This window comes from Chiloscyllium punctatum, chromosome 8, assembly GCF_047496795.1.
Source record: "Chiloscyllium punctatum isolate Juve2018m chromosome 8, sChiPun1.3, whole genome shotgun sequence".
Lineage (NCBI taxonomy): Eukaryota > Metazoa > Chordata > Chondrichthyes > Orectolobiformes > Hemiscylliidae > Chiloscyllium > Chiloscyllium punctatum.
In genome coordinates, this window is record NC_092746.1 from 126,608,204 (window position 1) to 126,625,982 (window position 17,779).

The following is a 17,779-nucleotide window of genomic DNA, read 5'->3' on the forward strand; positions in this document are numbered from 1 at the left end:
CTTAATATCCTTCAGCCTTCCCAACACATCTGCCCTGCTTATGTCATTGTGATCCAGAGAAAACAAACTTCTGTCTCTAATCCCAACATTCATCATGTCCCTCTCCTCAGTAAACACTGACGCAAAGTTATCATTGAGAATCTCACCCTTAAAACAAACTGAGTGCCTTGAACCCCTGATTTTGTTGAAATTCTACAATACCTGTTTAAAAAAAAAGTTGGATCAGTGGTCATGCTTTAGCCCGATGAGAGTATTGTATTAAAATATCTTAGCTGCTGTATTTTTAAACGCAGAGTGCTCACTAAAAGAAGAATGCATTTTGAGTCTGATGTTTTGTTAAGGTTTTAGAGAATATTAGAACTTGAAACTGTTTCAGCTCTGCTAATTATTATTAAGACTTAACTGGCCCCCTTCATATTGCAAACTCAAAGAATGTTGATCTCTACCAAAGTTGCCACTGAAATTCTAACTGTTTCATTTTGGCAGTTTCATTTGGAGAACATGTTTTAAAATATTCTCCATTTGTTCCCCACAACTATTTGAGATTTAAATCTGAACTGAAACTGCCTCTTCAATTGTTAAAGCACATAAAACTTTTTGTTGTTTTCTTACTGTTCCAGACTTTTGAAATACTTTTTGTGACGTCTTTCTCATTAACCAAGTATTAATTTGTTAAAGGAAAGTTTTTGAATACCCTCAATGGGGTCCCCTGAGGGATTTGACTTTAGGACCATTGACTGAATTGTTTAGACAGTACAATTTAGATATTTATGGATTGCATAAAACTTGATAATGTCATAAATAGTGAACAGAGTAACAGACTTCAAGATAACTGAGAATGTTAATATAGGCAGTCACAGTTAAATGTGTGACTGTCTTCATACTGATAATCACCTTTGTAAGAGGGAATGAGAGAGGAAATACAAAGATACTTTCAGCAGCTAACATATTTTCTCGAATTTCTCCATTCACAGGTAAAACATGCCATCGGACCACCACCAACCCCTCCACAACCTGATCCCCCGGATTCAATCAGCTTCCCAGTCATGAGCATGAAAAGTGAAGAAGCTAACTACAGTGAAGAGGAAGTCTATATGCTTTTTGTCAGTCGCCTTCCTATAGACCTTAAACTACATGAGCTTTACCTTGTCTTTCGATCATTTAAGGGATATGAAGGTTCACTGATCAAGCTAACATCAGCTTTAACAGCAGAGCAGGAGCTGAAGCAGCAAAGAATTCAGGGTTCACCTAGCTTGCTGCACTCAGATGTGCTGGTATCCTCCATCTGAAGCATCTCCAGGAGGATGGAAGTCTTGTCAGTTTTGTTAAGTATTTAACTGCCCTTTTCTAAGAAATCAGATTTCTCCATGGAATGGTGCAGAAGGACAGACTGGATTTTGTTTTCAGTTTGGACTTTACTGAAGGCGATCTTGGATAGCTGGCTTGTTTCCACTCAAGTTGGCAGGGATGAAGTGGTCATTAAGGACTGTGAATTTAAGAACTTTACTAGTGAATTTTTTCCACATGGGAGGATCCTAGAAATTCTATTTACTGCACAGACTGGTAATTTTTGTTGTTATAATGATTGTATGCTGTGTCAATAACTTGCTTAAACACTGGCTGTCAATGTCTTATAAAAGCTGGTAGTGCCATCTAGGTGGTTATCATGAAATGATAAAAGGAGGGAATGAGAAAGTGTATAAGGTATGAGCAGGTCGGGAAGGAGTTCAGTTTTGGGTTGTGTAACAAAGGTTCAGCTAGCATGACTTTGCCAGATAAGAACGTGCAGTAAACAATGAGGTGCTGGAGGCAAGGGTAGTGGGTTAACAAAGTGAAAAGTGAAAAGCACCCTTTGACAAAGGGTCAGTTAGACTCGAAACGTCAGCTCTTTTCTCTCCTTACAGATGCTGCCAGACCTTCTGAGATTTTCCAGCGTTTTCTCTTTTGGACCCATTATGTAATGTCAGTTAACAAGGTTAGGAACATCCATTGTATAATGCCAGATGGCTTAATCTTTACTGTTAATGCTCGCTAATTGTAACGGTCACCCAATGAATATAGATGTTGCCTTTTTTGGATGCTGCTGTGAGTGACTACATAATTCATTAAGAAACTGCTATTCCAGAGAAGACTGTGAACGGATGTCTCTGTGCACATGGACGATTGTTCCCTCTTCCTCCAGGGCCCAGAATAAAGATAATGGAACTAAAGCCATACTGTGTCTCTAAGTAAATGTGGTCTCCTCTACATTGGGGAGACTGGGCGCCTCCTAGCAGAGCGCTTTAGGGAACATCTCCGAGACACCCGCACCAATCAACCAAACCGCCCCGTGGCCCAACATTTCAACTCCCCCTCCCACTCTGCCGAGGACATGGAGGTCCTGGGCCTCCTTCACCGCCGCTCCCTCACCACCAGACGCCTGGAGGAAGAACTCCTCATCTTCCACCTCGGAACACTTCAACCCCAGGGCATCAATGTGGACTTCAACAGCTTCCTCATTTCCCCTTCCCCCACCTCATCCTAGTTTGAAACTTCCAGCTCAGTTACTGTCTCCTTGACTTGTCCGACCTGCCTATCTTCTTTTCCACCTATCCACTCCACCCTCTCCTCCTTGACCTAACCTTCATCTCCTCCCCCACTCACCTATTGTACTCTATGCTACTCTCTCCCCACTCCCACCCTCCTTCTAGCTTATATCTCCACGCTTCAGGCTCACTGCCTTTATTCCTGATGAAGGGCTTTTGCCCGAAACGTCGATTTCGCTGCTCGTTGGATGCTGCCTGAACTGCTGTGCTCTTCCAGCACCACTAATCCAGTATGTGTCTCTAAGTGTTTGCTTCAACTGATACAGGGATAGGGAAACGGGACGACACCACTACCAACACCAGCATCCTGATTAATTTAAACTCTGATTAACAACCCCCACTTAGAAGCAAGCAGTCTATGTCTTTGCCTTCTTTAAATATATTTTGTCAGCTAAGTTGATTACTATTAACCTATCTTCCCTTTGTATGCAAAGTATAAAGCAGAACTAACCCAAGCAAGATACAAAATACTAAATAGAAAACAAAATTCGACATTGGTCCCAGCGAATTGAGAACTATTGACAGATTATTCACTCAAATATAAGCGAGATTGGTGGATATTTCTACAAATGACTTGACATGACTTATGAAGTGAGTGTTGTTAACTAGCTGTACATAGACACTCTATTTTCAGTCTTACCTTCATGGTGTAACTCACTAGATTATTCCAGTTGCAGAGAGAAAATTCCCGAAGCTGTGAAAACCTGTATGTTTAAAAAGAAATGTAGATAAAATCAGCTATAACAGTACAACTTACCACGGAGACGGACTCCTTCATTTTGAAAGCCAGCAACTTAGCTCAACAGAAATGATTCACTTTCCCTGAAGTCTAAGAATAAATGCATGCAAATCTCAACTTGAAAATAATTTAAGCAGTTCCTTCTTTGCTACCGGGAATAATTAGGTCTTTTCACTTCACACCAGCTATAACCCTTAAATGGGGGGCCTGAGGGGTTCAGGGGAATTACTGTGAGAAAAGAAACAGGGCCAGGACAAGAGAGTGCAGTCCAAATGCTTAAACAAGACAAGATGGATTTCATGGAAGGGGAGAGAGGGTTAGAGCCACAGTTCCTTGAAAGTAACTTCACCCAAAACCGTGATGCCATATCCTACCCCAAACCAAGTCGAATTGAACCATCACCCATGCTATTGACATACAGTAGTTCTCAATCTTACAAAATCTCAAAAGTCAGAGCCCTAAATTCAAATCCTTCTGTGGTTTCACTCATTATCTCACCACTCCATAACACTAAGACAGTAGAGATCTTCCAACTGTGGTTACCTCTCCCTCACTTCCTTCGTTTCACCAATGGCCACACTGTTAACTATCTGGATTTTAAACTCGAAGACTGTTTCTAAACCTAGCCACCTTTAAAATGTTCTTCAATACCAAAAATCCATCAGCTGCCCCAACATCTCTTAATGTGGCTTGGTGTCAAGTTTTGTTTGGTAATGCTACCATGAAGTTCCTCAGGTCGTTTTACAATATTAATTGTAAAACTATAAGACTATCAGGTATTAGAACAGAATTAGGCAATTCCGCCAATGGAGTCAGCTCCACCATTCAATCGTAGCTGATGTGTCCCAAATCCATTCTCCTTTCTCCACATAATCCTTGATCACCTTACGCTCTCTATCTGTCTTAAATACACTCAATGACTTGGCCTCCACAGCCCTTTCAGCAATGAGTTCCACAGATTCATCACCCTCTGGCTGAAGAAATTCGCCCTCATCTCAGTTCTAAACAGTCGTCCCTTCATTACTGAGCTATGCCCTCAGGTCCTAATCTCTCCTACTAGTGGAAACATCTTCTCAATGGCCACTCCATCCAGGGCTCTCACTATTCTGTAAGTTTAAACCAGATCCCTACTCATCCTTCTGAACTCCATCAAGTACAGGCACAGAGTCCTCAACTGCTCCTCATATGACAAGCCCTTCATCCCCAAGATCATTTTTATGAGCCTCCTCTGGTCTCCCTCCAATGCCAGCACATTCTTTCTTAGAAGCCGGGCCCAAAACAGCTCACAATACTCCAAATGCAGTCTGACCATAGCCTTGCACATCCTCAGCATATATCTCTACTCTTATATTCTAGCCCTCTTGGAATGAATGCTAACTCCCAATTGAACCTACATGTTAACTTGAAGAAAATCCAGAACAAGGAATCTCAAGTCCCTTTGTTCTTCAAATTTCCGAGGTCTTTCCCCATTTAGAAATTATCTACACCTTTATTCTTTCTACCAAAGTGCATCACCACACATTTTCCAATATTGTATTCCATCTATGCCCAGGATCCTAGCCTATTCATATCATTCTGCAGCCTCCCCGGTTCCTCAACCCGAACTTGTCCCTCCACTTAGCTTTGTGTCAAACTGAGCAACAATGCCTCAGTTCCTTCGTCCAGATCATTAAAGAATGACATAAAAACCTGTGGTCCCAACACTAACTCCTGCAGAACTCCACTAGTCTCTTGCTGCCATACTGAAAAAAAACCCTTATCCCTTCCTCTATCTTCTGCCAGTCAGCAAATCCTCTATCTGTGCCAGGAACTTGTCCTTAACACCATGGACTCATTTTCTAACAGCCTCCTGTGCTGCACCTTGTCAAAGTCCTTCCTAGTAATGGATCACATCAATGAGTTTCCCTTTGTCTATCTTGCTCGTTCCCTCCTCAAAGAATTCTAACAGATTTGTCAACATGACCTCCCCATGACAAAGCCACGCTGACTCAGATCTATTTTACCATGCACTTCCAAGTACTCCATACAGCATGGTGGCACAGTGGTTAGCACTGCTGCCTCACAGCGCCAGAGACCCGGGTTCAATTCCAACCTTGGGCGACTGTTTGTTTGGAGTTTGCACATTCTATCGTGTCTGCGTGGGTTTCCTCTGGGTGCTCTGGTTTCCTCCCACAGTCCAAAGATGTGCAGGTTAGGTGAATTGGCCATGCTAAATTACCCGTAGTAACAGGTGAAGGGATAAATGAAGGGGAATGGGTCTGGGTGGGTTGCTCTTCAGAGAGTCAGTGTGGACTGGTTGGGCCGAAAGACCTGTTTCCATACTGTAAGTAATCTAATAATATCGTCCTTAATAATGATTTGGAGATACCGGTGTTGGACTGGGTTGTACAAAGTTAAAAATCACACAACACCAGATTATAGTCCAACAGGTTTATTTGGAAACAGTAGCTTTTGGAGCACTGCTCCTTCATCAGATGGTTATGGAGTAACCACAACCACCTGATGAAAGAGCAGCACTCCGAAAGCCACTGCTTCCAAATAAACCTGTTGGGATAAATTCCGATGTTGTGCGATTTTTAACACTATATCCTTAATAATGGACTCTAAAATTTTACCAGTTACTAAGGCCAACTTAAGGAGTCTATAATTTCCTTTCTACTGCCTCCCTTTCTTCTTAAACAGGATTATTACATTAGCATTTTCCAGTCCTCTGGCACCCTCCCTAACCGCAGTGATTCCTGAAAGATCACCAACAATGCCTCCACAATCTCCACAGCTATCTCTGGTCTGCGCAATTTAACCACCTTCAGACTTTTCAGCTTGCCCAGATTGCCACCCACCTCTGCCCCGGACTCTTTTGAGGTTCTTCCATTGTGAAAACTGATGCAAACTACTTATTCCGTTCCTCTATTTCTTTGTTCCCCACTACTACTTCTCCAGCCTCATTTTCTAACACTCCAAAGTCCATTCTTCCCTCTCTTACCTGTTAGACATCTAAATACACTCTTGTAATTTTCTTCATCATAAATAGCTTACTATCATATTTCATTTTACTCCGCTATTTGCTTTTTCAATTATCCTCTGCTAGTTTTTAAAAGGCTTCCCATTAATATTCACATTGCATGCTTTTCATTTATGCTGTCTGTGCCTGCCCTCATCAGATACAATTCCCTCATCCTCCCCTTAACATGTTCCTTCTTCCTTGGGATATGTAATGTAACTTTTTCATCGTTTGCTGTTCCAACAGTTGGCCCCATAAGATACCACACATTGGCCCCACTACTTACACTCCCATTTCCTCATTTCGACTGCCAAATGAGAAAAGACTGGATTGACTGGGCTTGTACTCGCTGGAATTTAGAAAAATGAGGGATGGGGAGGGGAATCTTATACAAATGTATAACATCCTGATGGCACTGAACAGACTAAATGCAGGAAGAATATTCCCAATGTTGGGAAAGTCAAGAACTAGGGGTCACAGTCTAAGAATAGGGGGTAAGCCAATCAGGACGGAGATGAGGAAGGATTTCTTCACTTGGAGAGTTGTGAACCTGTGGGTTTCTCTACTAAAGGAAGCTTTGGGGCCAGTTCATTAGATATACTCAAGAGGAAACTGGATATGGTGCTTGCAGCTAAAGGGATCAAGGGGTGGGGTATGGGAGAGAAAAGCAGGAAGCGGATACTGAAATTGCATAACCAACCATGACCATATTGAATATTAGTACAGGCTTGAACAGCCAGAGGCCCTATTCCTGCACTTATTTTATATGTTCTATGTTTCTCCACACCACTGGCAACATGGTTTCTTCAGCAATCAGACTTATACAAACCGGTTGTCTTTCAGCCAGTTGAGGGTGTTTTGGATTTTTCTCTGAACTGGCGGCACCAATTTCTTTCCAGATTCCACCCAGCAATAGGAGATTGTGACTTTCTGCCAGAGTTTGGGGTTGGCAGCAGCTCCATACCACAGATGACATACTCGGGCCATCCTGTTTAAAAACAAGAGAAAGCTTGGACAGATCAATTCAAATAACCACACAGACTGAAATGCAAGAGCTAAGTTGAGTGGAAAACTATATCAAAATTATATGGACTAGATCTAACCATAACCCGGTCTTATTAGCCATGGCTAGCAGTTCTATCTGGAAGTCTGAATCCTTCACAGTCTTTACAAAAGGGGAAACCATTTAACAAAAATCTTTATACAGTGTCAGTTACTCCCATCTCACCACCTTTGCAGTTTGCAGGAGGTCACATTTCAACAAGAAAGAAATCCTCTTTATCACACACACCTACAGAGAAATGGCACAGCGCCATTCGATGACACGATATAATGGAAGATATGAACCAAGACTTCAATTGGAAGCTGTTGACCCCATCGGTCTAGGGCTTCTGGCTTCTCAGGCTCCAAATCTGAATCAGTTTGCTTATGCTGGCCTGCCAAACCCACGGAGCTGGCCTGCTTCAATCCTGCATTTTTCAGGAGCCCCTTGTTTTTGTGGGAGCTACGCTGTGTGTTTAACTTGCAGCTGCTTTTCTTCCCTGCCAGTTTCCTTGGCCTCTTCTGCATCCCGTTTTCATTAGAAATGATCAGGAGCATGTCGTTGTCAGTATCATGGATTGTATAGTCCCTGGTGTTCCATTTTGCTGTTCGCCGCACTTTCCTCACTGGCTTAGAAGTCACTCGGACACGTGACCGGCTCTGGCTTTCCACACTCCCTTCCCTCTTCCGGGAAGGGGTAGGCCTAGAGGTGTGGGGAGTTGAAGAGCCTTCCATCTCGGTATCACCTCAGGCCTCCTCATGAAATTCTTCAGCTGCACAAGTAACCTTATTCAATGGTAAAGAGGAATGTCTCAGCGTCACTAGAACAAGAGAAAAAAAAATCACTACAGTCACAATTACCAAAACAATATCACAAATGGATGGAGGAAAAACGGTATCAAGGACTGGAGTTCAGATGGAAGGATGTCTTACTGCAGCTAAACAGGGCCTTAGTAAGACCACAGCTGGAGTACTGTATGCAGTTTTACTCTTCCTAGGAGAGAATACATTCACCATAGAGGGAGTCATGGAGGTTCATGAAGCTCATACTAGGGACAGCTGGTGGGGAGGAGGGTTTGCTTCTATTGGGACTGCAGTCATCAGAGGAGCTCTGATTAAAACATATAAAATTTTAACAGGGTTGGACATACTAGATGCAAGGAGGATGTTTTCCCTGGATGGGAAAGACAGAGAAAGGAGAAAGTGAGGACTGCAGATGCTGGAGATCAGAGCTGAAAATGTGTTGCTGGAAAAGCGCAGCAGGTCAGGCAGCATCCAAGGAGCAGGAGAATCGACGTTTCGGGCATCAGCCCTTCATCAGGAAAGACAGAGAAAAACTTCCTCACTCAAAGGATAATTAATCATCTACCACAGGTGGTTACGGATGCCAAGCTACTGAATATGTTCAGGAAAAAGAAAAATTATTTTTTAAATATTAAAGGCAAACATATATGCAATTTCACAAACAGGCAGCCAAATAATATAAATTGCAAGCAAAGCCTCGCTGTGCCTGTTGTGCTTTTATTTGTTAGCAGCTGGACATTGACACATTCCTATTATAGAGTTTGTTTGGGGGGGGGGGGGGCGAGGTCAAGGGGGAAAGAGTGAGAGGCGGGAAGGGGGGAGTAGGGTGATGGGAGGGGGAGGGGAGAGTGGGGACGCGAAAGGACTAATGAGGGGAGTAGGGTGTAGTTGAGGACGATGGAGGGGGGGGGGGGGGGGGGTGGGGTAGAGGTGGTTGGAGCTTTCACTCTACTCTCCCCCTCCTCTCACTCGCGGCCCTCACTCACTCAGCGCCGCCATCTTGTTCCGCTCGCACTCACCGGAAGACACCGTCACCAAGTCCCGCCCTCGCCTCACGCCGATTGGCTGTTTCTCCGCGGCAGTCGATTGGTCCAAGGTTCCTGTCAATCACCACACGCCTGCGGCTGGGTCGACGCCTGCGTCGCGCTTCTCCCGTAAACTTAAAGGTAACGATTTAAAGGGGAGGGGACAACGACCGAAGCGACTGAATTTTTTTAAACTGGCAGAATTTTTCATTTTAAAACCTTAAATATATACTTTATTTTTATTTTGCGTTAAATGCGTGGCACAAAGCAAAATGCTGACGTTTATTTTGTAGTTGCTCATTTGCATAAACAGGTAGTTTTTGAAGTTTTTAAAAAACTTTAGCAATTTCATTTAATCGCACGATTTAATTTGTTTCTTTTACTTGACGCTTTGCATTTCTGCGAATCACCACAGGATCTTACAATTCTTTATCAATCTAGTGACTGTTCTAAGTTATTAAAGAAGGAAACTCGCATTTCATGTGTAGACAATTAAAGAAACATGTTGGACATGGAAACTTTATATACAATGTAGTGCAGAGCAGGCCATTCGACCCAACAGGTGTCTCCTAACTGGCAAAGGTGGCCATGATCATTCATGGATAACTACTGGAATTAAGGTTGGTGTCAAATTCAAATGAAAACTGCACAATGCTGTGAAGATGGATGGAACCACAGAAATGATATAGCACAGCAGGGGTGATATTCGATCCATTTTGTTCATGCTGACCCAAAGACACCCCGATTCTTTTAAAAAGAATTTAGGTTCTCTCTGCCTCCACCACCAAGTCAAGCAGTTAATTCCAGGCGCCCATCAGCCTCTGCATTAAAAAAAAGATTTTCCTCTCCTCTAACCCTTCTGCAATTTTGCTTGAATCTTTGCACCCTGGTTTTTGAACTCTCTACCAAGGGAAACATGTTGCCCCAATTCCTGATGAAGGGCTTTTGCCCGAAACGTCGATTTCGAAGCTACTTGGATGCTGCCTGAACTGCTGTGCTCTTCCAGCACCACTAATCCAGAATCTGGTTTCCAGCATCTGCAGTCATTGTTTTTACCTGTCTACTCAACCTCTAACCTTCACAATTTTGTATAATCTCAATCATGTCAGCCCTCGGCCTTCTTGATCGCAAGGAAAACAACCCTAACCTTATTTTCCCAGACTTGGGAAGTCCAAAAGTAGAGCACATAGTTTTAAGGTGAGAGGGAAAGGATTTAAAAGGGACTAAGGGGCAACATTTTAATGCAGAGGGTTAAATAAGCTGCCAGAGGAATTTGTATAATTACATTGCAGATTCATGGTTCCTTAAAAGTGGAGTACCAGGTGGACAGAATAGTGAAGAAGGTATTTGGAATGCTTGTCTTTATTGGTCAGTGCATTGAATACTGGTGTTGGGAGGTCATTTTGCAAATTACAGTACATTGGTTAGGCCACTTTTGGAATACTGCATTCAATTCTGATCTCCTTGCTACAGGAAGAATGTTGTGAAACTTGAAAGGGTTCAGGAAAGATTTACAAGATTGTTGACAGGGTTGGAGGGTTTGAGCTATAGGGAGAGGCTGACTAGACTGATGCTATTTTTCCTGGAGCATTGAAGGCTGAAGAGTGACCTTATAAAGGTTTATAAAATCTTGAGAGGTATAGTTGGGTTGAATACCCAAGGTCTTTTCTCCTGGTGGGGGAGGCCACAACTAGAGAACACAGGTTTAAAATGGGAGGAGAAAGATTTAAAAGGGACTTAGCGAATTTTGAGAAGATGTGTAGCTCAGGTTGAGGTTTTGGATGTAGGTTTGCTCGCTGAGCTGGAAGTTTCATTTCCAGACATTTCGTTACCCTACTAGGTAACATCTTCAGTGGGTTTCAGGCGAAGCAAGGCAGATAATTCCTGCTTTCTGTTTATATGTTTGGGTTTCTTTGTGTTGGTAATGTCATTTCCTGTGGTGAAGTCACTTCCGGTTCCTTTTCTCAGGGATTGGAAGATGGGGTCTAACTTGATGTGTTTGTTGATAGAGTTCTGGTTGGAAACAGCAGCTAATGAACTTGAAAGACCCTGTACAGACAACGAGCAAAACTAATGTCATTTACAAAATACCATGCAAGCACTGTAACAAACACCACATTGGACAAAAAGGTAGAAAACTAGCCACCAGGATACATGAAAATCAACTAGCCACAAAAAGACATGACCCTCTCTCACTCGTATCTTCACATACAGATAAGGAAGGACACCACTTTGACTGGGACAACACATCCATCCTAGGACAAGACAAACAAAGATACACACGAGAATTCCTAGAAGCATGGCTCCTACCGGAACTCTATCAACAAACACATCGAGTTAGACCCCATCTACAGGAAATAACACCACAGGAAATGACATTACCAACCCAAAGAAACCCAAACATATAAATAGAAAGCAGGAATGTTCAGCATTGCTTCGCCTGAGACCCACTGAAGATGTTACCTAGTAGGGTAACAAAGTGTCTGGAAATGAACCTTCCAGCTCAGCGAGCAAACCTACGTCCATTTAATAGGGACCTAAGGGGCAACCTTTTCTTGCAGAGGGTGGAATAAGCTGCTAGAAGAAATGGTGAAGGCTGGTATAATTGCGTGTATGAATAGGAAGGGGTTAGTGGGGTACGGGCCAAATGCTGGCAAATGGGACTGGATTAATTTAGGATATCTGGTTGGCATGGACAAGGTGGACTGAAGGATCTCTTTCCGTGCTGTGTAGCTCTATGACTCTTAGGCGAAGGAAAGATTTCATGTGTTTTCATGTGTTTATTATCACATGTATCTTGTTACAAAATACAGTAAAAATATAGTGTCACTAGTCTCTGACACCATTTTAAAACACAGAAAAATAAACATTGAACATAAAGGCTGAAACATGAAGAAATAAAGAAAGTGTCCAACTTTACAGTCCTTCGTGTTAAATTTCCACCATGGGCCATCAGTCTGGTGGCCAGTACAGTTTCTCTTCACTATGACACCACCACAGGAACAAAAGTTGTTCCTCTTCGGCACCATCTGACCTCCACCAACACCCTTGCTGGACCTTGCCAATGCAAAAGCTCATACTAGGCCCAAACTTGCCTCTGCCAGCAACTCCATGAATCTGCAATGGATGCCATCAGGAATCTAAACTCACCTCTGGCGCAGCAGCCATGAGTTGGCACAAGGACCACCTCATCGATTCAGAGGCCACTGCAAACCCAAACTCTCTCCAACACTGCTGCCACGAGTCTGCACCGCTGTGCCCACTCGAATCCACACTGCTGGGTCCACTCACCACTGCTGAAGCTGCGACCAAGCTCTTCACCAAGAGATAAGTAAAATAAAATAAATAAGAGAAAAAAAACTAGATAGAGAGCTTAGTGGCATGGTGTAAAGACAACAATCTCTCCCTCAATGTTAGTAAAATAAATGAACTGGTCATTGACTTCAGGAAAGAGTCAAGATTAGAGTGGTGCTGGAAAAGCACAGCAGGTCTGGCAGCATCTGAGGAGCAGGAAGATCGACGTTTCAATTTTCCTGCTCCTCGGATGCTGCCTGACCTGCTGTGCTTTTCCAGCACCACTCTAATCTTGACTCTAATCTCCAGCATCTGTAGTCCTCATTTTCACCTCGTTGATTTCAGGAAAGAGTGGGGCGAACTCGCCCCTGTCTGTATCAATGATGCTGAGGTGGAGGTAGTCAAGAGCATCAAGTTCCTTGGAGTAAATATCACCAACAATCTATTTTGGTCCATCCACAACAACACTACAGTTGAGAAAGTACTCCAACGCCTCTACATGCTCAGAAGGCTAAGGAAATTTAGCAGTCTCTAGAATGACTCTTACCAATTTGTGTAGATGCACCATAGAAGGTATCCTATATAGATCCATTGCAGCTTGAAATGGCAACTGCTCCGCTGAAGACCACAGGAAATTTCAGAAAGTTGTGAGCACAGCCCAGTCCATCACACAAACCAGCCTTCCAACCACCATTGACTCCATCTGTACGTCCCGTTGCCTCAGGAAAGCAGCCAACATAATCAAAGAGCCTGCCCACTCCTTTTACCCTCTTCCATCGGGCATAAGATACAAAAGTTGAAAACACGTACTGACAGATTTAAGAACAGCTGCTTTCCTGCTGTTATCAAACTTATGAACAGATCTCTCATATATTAGAGTTGATCTTTCTCTACACCTTCTGTGCAGTTATAACACTATATTCTGCATTCTGTTCTATTATCCTGATATACTTCAGCAAGGTATGATTTTCTAGTTCGTATGCAAAACAATACTTTTCATGTGACAATAACAAAATCAAATAACAGCACCCCACAATGTTGAACTAACGAACACAGTTGATTACTGGTGATAGTTAATAGAGAGAGGAAAAAAAAGCAGACCCACGGGGACCTTCTTGTGGTGCAGTGGTAATGATCCTACCCCTGGACTGAGAGATTAGATTAGATTAGATTACTTACAGTGTGGAAACAGGCCCTTCGGCCCAACAAGTCCACACTGCCCCGCCGAAGCGTAACCCACCCATACCCCTACATCTACATTTACCCCTTACCTAACACTATGGGCAATTTAGCATGGCCAATTCACCTGGCCTGCACATCTTTTGGACTGTGGGAGGAAACCGGAGCACCCGGAGGAAACCCACGCAGCCTAGGTTTAAGTCCTGCCTACTCCAGAGCTATGTACTCACATCTGTGAAAAGGTTAATTTGAAAGATAGGTTAAAAAAAAGCAGACCCATGGGAGCCTTCTTGTGGTGTAGTTGTAGGATCCCTAAAAATAAACTCCCACAGGACTGCCCTCTCCAATATAACAGCAGTCCCACAGTACTGCCCTCCCCAATATAACAGTATTCCCATGGTACTGCCCTCCCCAATATAACAACACTCCCACGGTACTGCTCCCCTTCAATATAACAGCACTCCCACAATACTGCTCCCCATCAATATAATAGCACTCCCACAGTACTGCTCCCTTTCAATATAACAGTACTACCACTTTACTAGGTAAAAACAATGACTGAAGATGCTGGAAACCAGATTTTGGATTAGTGGTCGTGGAAGAGCACAGCAGTTCAGGCAGCATCCGAGGAGCAGCAAAATCAGTACTGCCCTCCCCAATATAACAGCACTACCACGGTACTGCTCCCTTTCAATATAACAGCATTATCACGGTACTGCCTTCCCCAATATAATAGCACTACCACAGTACTGCCCTCCCCAATATAACACCACTACAACAGTACTGCCTTCCCCAATTTAACAGCACTCCCATGGTACTGCCCTTCCCAATATAACAGCACTACCACAGTACTGCCCTCTCCAATATAACAGCACTCCCACTATTATTCCCCTTCAATATAACACCTCTCCCACAGGACTGCCCTCCCCAATATAACAGCACTCCCACAGTACTGCCTTCCCCAATATAACAGTAATCCCAAGGTACTGCCGTCCTTAATATAACAGCACTCCCACAATACTGCCCTCGCCAATATAACAGCACTCCCACGGTACTGTTCCCCTTCAATGTAACAGCACTCCCACAGGACTTCCCTCCCCAATATAACAGCACTCCCACAGTACTGCCCTCCCAATTTAACAGCACTTCCACTGTACTGCCCCCAATATAACAGACTTGTACTGTAGTGCCCCCGATATATCAGCACTCCCACAATGCTGCCCTCCCCAGTATAACATAGACAGGCAGGAAACTGGAAGAATACAGCAAGCCAGGCAGCATTAGGAGGTGGAGAAGTCAACGTTTCGGATATAACTCTTCTTCAAGAATGGAGATGGAGGGGGAGATTTGGAAGGGTTTTGGGTGGGCAGAGTGGCAGAATGGTGACATAGTGATAGATGAACACAGGTGGTGGGTAGGACCTGGTTGGTTGATTGGAGGGATGAATCCGGTTGTAGCTAGAAGGAAGGGTTGGTAGGTGGAATGGGAGGGAGGAGATGGGGTTGAAAAGGGAGCCGGTAGATAGGTGGGAAGGTTATTTGAAATTGGAGAACTCAATGTTGAGTCCTCCGGGCTGTAGGCTGCCCAGATGGAAGGTAAAGTGTTGTTCCTTCAATTTGCAGTCTGATTCACCCAGGCAATGAAGGAGGCCAAGGATAGACATGTCGGAGAGGTAGTGGGAAGGGGAATTGAAATGGGTGGTGCCTGGAAGGTCAGGCCGGCCTTTATGGTCCCAGCTGAGACGCTTGGGGAAACATTCACTTACTTTATGTTTGGTCGCACCAATGTAGAGAAGACCAGATTGGAAGCTGGAAGATATTCTTGGCGGTAGGGGGATTTGGAGTTGGCAGAAGTGTATGAGGATGATACGTTGGAAAGTGACGACAAGAAGGAGCCTGGCTTTATTATGTATGAGTGGGTTTGGGGTTTAGAGCAATGGAGTGAGGATGCAATGGAAGGCTTTCTGGGTGACAGGGGATGGGAAAAGAACATTATTTAAAATAATTGGACATCTGGGCTGCTTGCCCATTAGCACAGATGTGACGGAGACAAAGGAATTGGGAAAATGTGATGGAGTTTTTGCAGGATATAGGGTGGGAGGAGGTGTACTCCAGGTAGTTATGGGAATCTGTGGGTTTATAGTAAATGTCAGTCTGTAAACTGTCACCAGAGATGGAAATGGAGTGGTGAAGAATGGGGAAGGACAAGTCCAAGATAGACCAAGTGAATTTGAGGGCGGGTTGGAAGTTAATGAACTGCTCCAGTTCAGCCTGGATGCAGGATACAGCACCAATGCAGTCATCAATGTAATGGCAGAAGATTTGGGAAATAGTACTGTTGTACATACTGAAGAGGGACTGTTCAATGTAACTGACAAAGAAGTAGGCATAGCTAAGGCCCATGTGAGTGCCCATTGCCATCCCCTGGATTTGGAGAAAGTGGGAAGAATTGAAGGAACATTATTGATGGCAAGGACTAATTCAGCGAGGCAGAGGAGGGTAGTGGTGGGGGTGGGAACTGGATGGGTCTATTGAAGAGGAAAAAATGGAGGGCCCGCAGGCCATTGTTGTGGGGTATGGACGTGTATGAGAACTGCTTGTCCATAGTGAAGATGAAATTCTGGGGGCCGGAGACTGGAAGTTTCCGAAGAGGAGGAGGGCATGGTTTGTTTCTCAGATGTAGGTAGGAAGGAAAGGATGGAGTTGAGGTAGGAAGAAATGAGTTCGGTGGGGTAGGAGCATGTGGAGATGGTTGGGGTAGCTGGGCTTGTCGATCTTGGGGACAGGTAAAACTGGGCACTGTCGGGCTAGGGCTTTATGAGGTTCAAGGTGGTGAAGGGGAGATCACCAGAGGCAATGAGGTCATGGACGGTGTGGGAGATGATGGCTTGGTGGGCCAAGGTGGGGTCGTGGTCAAGGTCAAGGTAGGACATGGTGTCAGAGTTGGCAATTGATATCTGCAACGTAGAGGTTCATCTTCCAGACCACCACCCTGCCTTTGTCAACAGGTTTGATAGTAAAACGGCGATTGATGTGGAGAGAATGGTGAGTTGCTCGTTCAGAGGCGGTGAGGCTGGAGTGGGTGAGGGGTTGTCGAGAAATTGAGGTGGTTGATGTCACGTCAGTAGTCAACAATAAAGAGATCTAGGGTGGGTAAGAGGCCAGGAAGGCTTGTCCAAGAGGAAGCAGAAGGAAGGCAGGGAAGGGGTCCTCGGAGAGTGGTTGGGAGTCCTTATCAGAGAAGAAGGCACAGAGACAGAGGCGGCAGAAGAAGAGCTCCACATCATGGCAGGCATGGAACTCATTGAGGTGAGGGTGGAGGAACACGAACATAAGCTCTTTACTCAGGACAGACTGATCGGCCTCAAAGAGTTTGAGGTTGGGTGGATGGTGAATATGCAGCAAGTTTCACGGGTGGGGTTTTGGGGGATTTCGATGAGGCTAAAGGAAGGGAGCGAAGAGCGAGAGCATGTAATGGGTGAGAGTTGGGTGTGGTGTGCTGGGAGTATGTGATGGGTGAGGGTTGAATGTAGTATGCTGGGAGCATGTGATGGGTGAAGATTGGATGTGGTGTGGTGGGAGCATGTGATGAGTGAGGGTTGGATGTGGTGCGCTGGGAGCATGTGATGGGTGAGGGTTGGATGTAGTATGCTGGGAGCATGTGATGAGTGAGGGTTGGATGTGGTGTGCTTGGAGTATGTGATGGGTGAGGGTTGGATGTGGTGTGCTGGGAGCATGTGATAATTGAGGGTTGGATGTGGTGTGGTTTTTTTATCGACCTACTTTGGATTCCAGCATCAGCATTTTTTTTGTCAGTTAATCTCGGACAATTCCCACTTCTTTTCCTCTCCATTTCCAAATCTGGCAACAGTTTATGGACTGTCATTTACCATAAACTCACAGACTCCCATAACTACCTAGACTACACCTCCTCCCAGCCTTTATCCTGCAAAAACTCCATCCCATTCTTCCAATTCCTCTGTCTCTGTTGCATCTGCTCTGACAAGGAGATGTTCCTTTCAAGCATCCCAGATGTCCACCTATCTTAAACAACATTCTTTCCCCCCCTTTATCATCCACACAGCTTTCCACTTCACCTCTTCCATTCTCCA

General features: G+C 44.3%; 1 protein-coding gene across 2 annotated transcripts in view; it reads right to left on the reverse strand.

Annotated features, from left to right (window-relative positions):
- Positions 1 to 9,199, reverse strand: part of fbxl6 (F-box and leucine-rich repeat protein 6) — a 44,299-nt gene extending 35,100 nt beyond the window's left edge. The window contains exons 1-4 of one of the 2 annotated variants that reach the window (XM_072576437.1): positions 9,157 to 9,199; positions 7,617 to 8,187; positions 7,155 to 7,313; positions 3,226 to 3,289 (exon numbers count right to left, since the gene is read on the reverse strand). In XM_072576437.1, the coding sequence (XP_072432538.1) occupies positions 3,226 to 3,289; positions 7,155 to 7,313; positions 7,617 to 8,101 (708 nt within the window). In that variant the 5' untranslated portion in view covers positions 8,102 to 8,187; positions 9,157 to 9,199. Of the gene's footprint in view, positions 1 to 3,225; positions 3,290 to 7,154; positions 7,314 to 7,616; positions 8,188 to 8,299; positions 8,931 to 9,156 lie in introns of those variants that run through there. The other variant, XM_072576438.1, reaches the window with a different exon arrangement.
- Between the last annotated feature and the right edge of the window lie 8,580 nt (positions 9,200 to 17,779).